Genomic DNA, 7,159 nt, shown 5'->3' on the forward strand with positions numbered 1-7,159 from the left:
TAGTGTCATTATATTGTAAAATATACATATAATTAGTGTCATTATATTGTAAAATATACATATAATTAGTTTCATTACATTGTAAAATATACATATAATTAGTTTCATTACATTGTAAAATATACATATAATTAGTTTCATTATGTACATATGATATTTTTAAAACTTGGCAGGTGTATTTAAGTGAACAAGTTTTTTCTTTATCCTTGTTTTAAAAGGGAAATTATTATATGAAATCTGTCTTTCTATCGTCGTTAAATTTGAGTAAGAAAGGAAAAAACGCGTTATTCTGATAGTTAAGTAAAACAAGTAATTTCATATCAGATTATTTACAGGTAAAAGTCCCAAATGTAAATGAAATGTACTTAAAATCAACAAAAAATATGTTTTCTAGTTCAATAAATATAGTGGCAAAGTAATCGTAATCTGAATATTGAATACCATACCCGTAGAATTAATTAAGCCTAAAGTATATGTATATTAATATTAATGAAGACTGCTTTTCTCGGGTAAAGAAAATTCACTTATAAATGTTAGGGTGATCTTCTTAATCGGTTTACATGGAATGTTTTTGATTTTCCACGAAATACTTGCCGTTCTTGATATTCTTCACAAGCCTACGTTCACATCAACTTTAATTTGTTATGGCTGATGAGATCTCGATTAGAGACTTTTAATTACATCTGTGAAAGACAAGCTGGAGATGTGATGGGATTACTGTCAAGTCTTATGAACTGCGAAAACATCTGGATATATCATGCAGCTCGAAGACACAGCAGACAAATCAAGTTTAAAAGCACGAGTTACGTGAAACATAAAAGTTCGGAAAATAATCATGATGTCTAGCAGAACTAAGAAAGACTAATATCAAGCATTTAAAAGAGAACTTTTAGAAAACTTCAGGCCTAAATTTGTTCATTAATAATTGGTGTCACGCTTTCTTCACGCATACGAATTCACTCCACGTTTTTTTTTTCTTTTCCCAAAATGTAAAAATCTGTTTTTATAAAGTTAAGGCGATAAAAAATATGAATACTTCCTTTCCTTTAAACTATCCTTTTAATAAAGTGAGATATAAGAAGTATCATTATTCACTGAATTTTGGATTATATATCCTTTTGCACTCTCTATAAATATACCTTCTTGCATAACTATACTCCATTGAACTTTGGATAAATATATCCCTTTGCACTTTGGATAAATATTATTGACCTCCTCAGAGGTAAATTACCGACGTTTAATAGAAATATGTGCACTGTTGACTAAACTTGCATATTTTTAGACCAGTTCTTGATGAATGTGTTTAGCGAACGAAATAAATACATAAACGTTGCGCTCACTTATTACCGAACGTTAATGCAGAGACTGAAGTTTTCTTGACAGCTCAGTGCACAAAGTTTCTATTTATACCTATTTATGACGTTGGTGAAGTTTCATTTAATTGAGAATTTAGTTGGTAAAAACGACTGCCTTTCCAAGAATCTACGTGAAGGCTAGCCATAGAATATCGATTATACAACCCTGATTGAAGATAAGCGTGAAGGCTAGCCATAGAATATCGATTATACAACCCTGATTGAAGATAAGCGCAAATAATTAAAATTTAATATCTGTTTGTTTATCCGTCCTTCCCGCTCGTTCTTTTAACTATCCATCTTTGTGCCCCCCCCCCCCAGTGGCACAGCGGTATGTCTGCGGACTTACAACGCTAGAATCCGGATTTCGATACCCGTGGTGGGCAGAGCGCAGATAGCCCATCGTGTAGCTTTGTGCTTAATTACAAACAAACATGCCCATCTTTGGTGGGTATAGCAAGTAGCTGTAAATACTTTTAACTAATCTAATGTCCTTTATATTTATATATGTTTTCCTCATTCTCTCTCTCTTTCGCTGACAAACTTGTCTGGGCTTGTTCCCTGAAACAAGGATTCGAAAATCCAGAAGCTACGAAGTTAAATCTTCGTATTTCATTAGCATTAGGTGCCAAACTTTGCTTCTTACGTTGTAGTAAATTTAATGTGTGTGTGTGTCTCTGCCTGAATGCTATTCCACAGCACATGCACTGCATAACTGTAGCTGTTTAGTATGAACGTCGAGCTACACGTTCTATTGCTTAAGAACAACACGATTCACCAGGAAAGAAGCCGACACTAGAGCGACATTCTAAGCGCAAGAAGCTTTTGCTAACGAGGTTCTTCGGAGGGAAAGCTCAATTAACTTAATAAATAAGAAAAGATTCGAGACACTGATTTGTTTTCATAATTAAGACGGAAAGAATCGAAGTTCATTAATTAAGTAGACGAAAAAATGTGAAACATGTAGAACGAAATATATTAATTCGTTAGGAAACATCCAAAACCACCTAAAGACAATGTGGACATACACATGGAGCCAGTTTCATGATCGTATCTGTTCTGGAGAGCCGGAGCCAGCCTGTCTAGCATGTTACTCATCAAGACTGCAGCCGTGCAGACGCATAACGCTTCGTGTACTGGGAGGGGGAAGGGGGGGGGGAGCCATTATTAAAGGCTCCATAATTTCATTAATGTTTGGTGAGAAAATTTCATTGTATATAAAACATAAAATATGGCTGATTCGCTCATCTTCAAAATATGTTTCAGAATTTTTGTATTATCGGTACACTCGGACATGAAATAATAAGAACGTGTGATTGCTGAGATACGAATCAAAGAATATTAATGTTAACATGGGCTGAAGTTTAGGTCAGTGGTTCTCAAAGTATGGTTCGAGGTTCTCCAGATGGTCAGAGGGCTGGTCTAAAATACAAGTCACTGATGAGTTGTTTTTTTCGGTGCGAAGCGAAGGTGGGTGTGGGTAGGGCCGGTAAGGTGGTGCTCGGGGTCTTTTGCGCCGCCGAAGTGGTCCGGAACGAAACAGTCTGAGGACCACTGGCTTAGGTTGTGTTGTATTTACGTTCATATAGGTGTATTAAAATTCAATGTGATATTCTAACTTAAGACAAAACACACGAAACTTAAAAGAATACTAAGTTTAAAATAATCGTGTTAATTCAGGCCCAGGTGAACGTGTTAGTTGTGTGAAACGTGTTGGAATTTCAACAGGCTTTTTTAACAAGCAACATTTCAATTCTCTCGGTATAACTGTTTTAGCATCGCAGTTCTCAAATGTCGATAAGTTACTGATCTACTTTCGAAAGAACTGAAACAAGTCTTTCAATTCTCTCATATGAAAAGTATGAATAATTGTGAACACATACATACAAAACACAAAGACGGGTATTCAGTCACGGGAATAGGTGAAAGAAAAAGAAGGAAAACGAAGTTAAAATGTGATGTCAAACACAAACACCATTCGGAACATTTAAACCAGCAAAGAAAGGATTATTAAATACTAGAGCAAAGAGTAAATATAAAAGAAGTGAAAACATTGACTTTTCTATGATAACTATCTATAAGCAACTGAAGACAATTATAAGAGCCAACATAAAAAAGTTGTTATTGGTTAAGAGCCAACATAAAAAAACAACAACTTGTTTGTTTGTTTGAAGTTAAGCACAAAGCTACACAATGGGCTATCTATGCTCAGCCCACCACGGGTATCGAAACCCGGTTTCTAGCGTTGTAAGTCCGCAGACATACCGCTGTGCCATTGGGGGGCAACAGCTTGTTATTGGTTATTAAATTATATCTTACCTCTGATAATTTTTGGTTTGGTTTGTTGTGAACTTCGCGCAAAGCTACACGAGGGCTATCTGCGTTAGCCGTCCCTAATTTAACAGTGAAAGACTAGAGGGAAGGCAGCTAGTCATCACCACCCACCGCCAACACTTGGGCTACTCTTTTACCAACGAATAGTGGGATTGACCGTCACATTATAACGTCCCCACGGCTGAAAGGGCGAGCATGTTTGGTGTGACGGGGATTCGAACCCGCGACCCTCAGATTGCGATCATTTTTTAGAATAATAATGAAACTTTATACAAACACAGGTATCGACTAAAAGAAAGGAGTTGACTCGGATGGTAAATCATGAAAAACAAGCTGCAAAAGTCGAAGAAACAAACTAATTTATCAAGGTATCTGCCATGATTATTATACTATTTATTTATTGTTACACTGCAGAAATAATTGGACGTTTAATAGCACCACATCGACCTCAGTTAACATTGGTAAGTGTATGGAAACAAGTTATCTCATTACACAGTCTTAGAAGTTAATCCAAGTATATTTTCATGCAGAGCAGCTTTAAAACCTACTAAAGCCAGCATTAGCTAATACACTTACTAAATGTGACTTCTATATGAAACTACGACAACATGCCACCATGCAAATAATCATAAAGTAGGCTTATCACACACTAAGCCTACTTAGGTAGTGACTTATTTCCGTGGTTTATCCGTATGATCTGCTTTCAACTTCAAAACAGTAATTTTTATCCGGTAATATTACCTATTAACTTACATGATATCTTAATGAGAGCCCTCTTAAAAACAGTAGTCGATACCGGGTAATATTATCTATTAACTTACATGATATCTTAATGAGAGCCCTCTTAAAAACAGTAGTCGCTACCGGGTAATATTATCTATTAACTTACATGATATCTTAATGAGAGCCCTCTTAAAAACAGTAGTCGATACCGGGTAATATTATCTATTAACTTACATGATATCTTAATGAGAGCCCTCTTAAACAGTAGTCGATACCGGGTAATATTATCTATTAACTTACATGATATCTTAATGAGAGCCCTCTTAAAAACAGTAGTCGATACCGGGAAATATTATCTATAACTTACATGCTATCTTAATGAGAGCCTTCCGACTGTGAGACCGACCGGTTGACGACCACGAATGACACACGCAGTGAAAACCATTTGAATCTTCAGAGTCTTTCACGTCTTCCCGGGTGACATCCACCGAAACCTCCAATTGGCGGATGCCGGTCATGGGGTCTACATACTGTTGTTGACTATGTTGACGGTCATAGACTGGATTACCGTTGCATTCAAAGTAGATCTGGAGGGCGTGGCGGACCTTACAGTGGAGGACAGCGGGTTTGTTTCTTACTATGTAGCTATCTTGGGGTTCCTCCACGAAGATAGGTACAATGGAAGGTTCAGAATCTTCTTCTGGCAGAGGGTCCAATAAGAATCCTCCTAGACAATGAAGACAAATGTGGAAATTACGTTTTGTTTTCCTTACCAACATATCTCTGGGGAAATTAAATTTGTGTCAATATATCTACATAGCCAAACAATTTGTGTACAAACAATTCGGATATCATCAACTGGGGGTTAAACTACTTTAGTACAAGGAGTATAAGATAAATCAAGCTAGTTAACTCAGTGTTTGGTTGTTACTGTTAGGTAAGGTAATGGTACAGGCAAAGTTAAATAATGTGTTGGTTGTTACTGTTAGGTAAGGTAACTGTACAGGCAAGGTTAAATAATGTGTTGGTTGTTACTGTTAGGTAAGGTAACTGTACAGGCAAGGTTAAATAATGTGTTGGTTGTTACTGTTAGGTAAGGTAATGGTACAGGCAAGGTTAAATAATGTGTTGGTTGTTACTGTTAGGTAAGGTAATGGTACAGGCAAGGTTAAATAATGTGTTGGTTGTTACTGTTAGGTAAAGTAATGGTACAGGCAACGTTAAATAATGTGTTGGTTGTTACTGTTAGGTAAGGTAATGGTACAGGCAAGGTTAAATAATGTGTTGCCTCATCGCTAGATAAACTCAACATTATCTACAACGGCAAACAATTAACGTGTGAACGGAGTTAAAGTTAAACATACCTATAACATCAAACTACGAAGTGGTCAACACATGTGTAATGTTTTATTTGTTGTTAAGTACAAAGCTAAACAATGGGCTATCTGTGCTGTGCTCACCACGGGTGTCGAAACCCGGGTTTGAGTGTTAAAAGACTTCAGAGTTACTTCTGAACCCCACTGGGGGTTCATGTAAGGCCAAAACAGTTGAAACCCAGCAGTGCTAGGTAAGGTCTACATATCTGCAGAACTAAAAAAAACTTAAGTATCAGTAGCACTGAAAAAGCACCACCAATATTATTATGTAACGTGTTTGATTGCTTTGAAAATTTCTGATCGTTTAAATAGATTTTTTAATTACTTAACAGAAGACACGTTTACAGACGACTGCCAGAAAGAGTCGTAAGTTACTTTTCCTGAGACTTTAATAACCAGCGACAACATTAAAAAAAAAAGCTTTCCGTTTCCTGAGCTTAATGTATGTTTCACAACTCTTTTTACAACAACTGTTACATATACAATCGTGAATATTCAGTGAAAAAATCGTCGAAAATCCGGATCCATTCGGTGACGAAAAGATTAACATCAAAGTACGTTGCAAGAAAGTAATTATCCACTGATTTTCCTTAATGGTGTTCGTAAGTTCATCAATCAATCCCTGTTTTACAAATGAGAAGAGTTCCGAAGAAAGAAAGAATCCGTCAGTCTAATCTTATAACTGACCCATTATCAATATATTTGAAGGCGAAGTAAACATAATCAACATTTAACACATTCCTTCTATCTATGAATAAAAATTATGGAATTTAGCCTAAATTAAGATTATATATATTTAAATAATGGTTAAAACAGAAGTACTGCACATAGGTTTTATCACCAGATGTCTCTCTGTGGGAATAAAGGAGTATTCTCGCCTAAATCAGACGTTTCCAGACTAACGTTGTTTAGTTTACTTGCCTAACTTTCAGAGCTAATTAAGACTTCTTTGTGATTTAGTTATAAATGTTGACTGCCGTCATTGCAAACCTTGCTCTACCCTATTGTTCAAACTTTGGTCTGGACCAAACGTTTCTTGTGGTTTGGTTATGTATGTTGACTGCCGTCATTGTAAACCTCGCTTTACCTTATAATTCAGATCTTAGTCTGGACCAAAAGTTTGTTGTGGTTTCTGCGGAATTGGATGCGAACCATGAACCCTCGGATTCACAGTCCGGGTACACTAACCACTAGGGCACGACCTGTTCTGGACTTTAATACCAATTTGTGTACATGAAAACTAATAAATAGTTATTTCTTTGCAACTGATATTAAATTCTTAACCCTAAGTTCACGACTTAACCAGGATCAGATTGGTGACAAATCTGGTATATATATATATATATATATATATATATATATATATATATA

The 7,159-nt window shown here is 36.0% G+C and overlaps 1 protein-coding gene across 3 annotated transcripts in view; it reads right to left on the reverse strand.

The window, feature by feature from the left end:
* LOC106463995 (netrin receptor UNC5C-like) overlaps positions 1-7,159 on the reverse strand; it is a 71,216-nt gene that overhangs the window by 51,597 nt on the left and 12,460 nt on the right. For all 3 annotated transcript variants that reach the window (XM_022391653.1, XM_013924098.2, XM_022391654.1), the window contains exon 2: positions 4,780-5,139. In XM_022391653.1, coding sequence (XP_022247361.1) covers positions 4,780-5,139 — 360 coding nt within the window. The remainder of the gene's footprint in view (positions 1-4,779; positions 5,140-7,159) is intronic.

The sequence above is a fragment of the Limulus polyphemus genome, unplaced genomic scaffold, assembly GCF_000517525.1.
Source record: "Limulus polyphemus unplaced genomic scaffold, Limulus_polyphemus-2.1.2 Scaffold1536, whole genome shotgun sequence".
NCBI classification, from domain to species: Eukaryota; Metazoa; Arthropoda; class Merostomata; order Xiphosura; family Limulidae; genus Limulus; species Limulus polyphemus.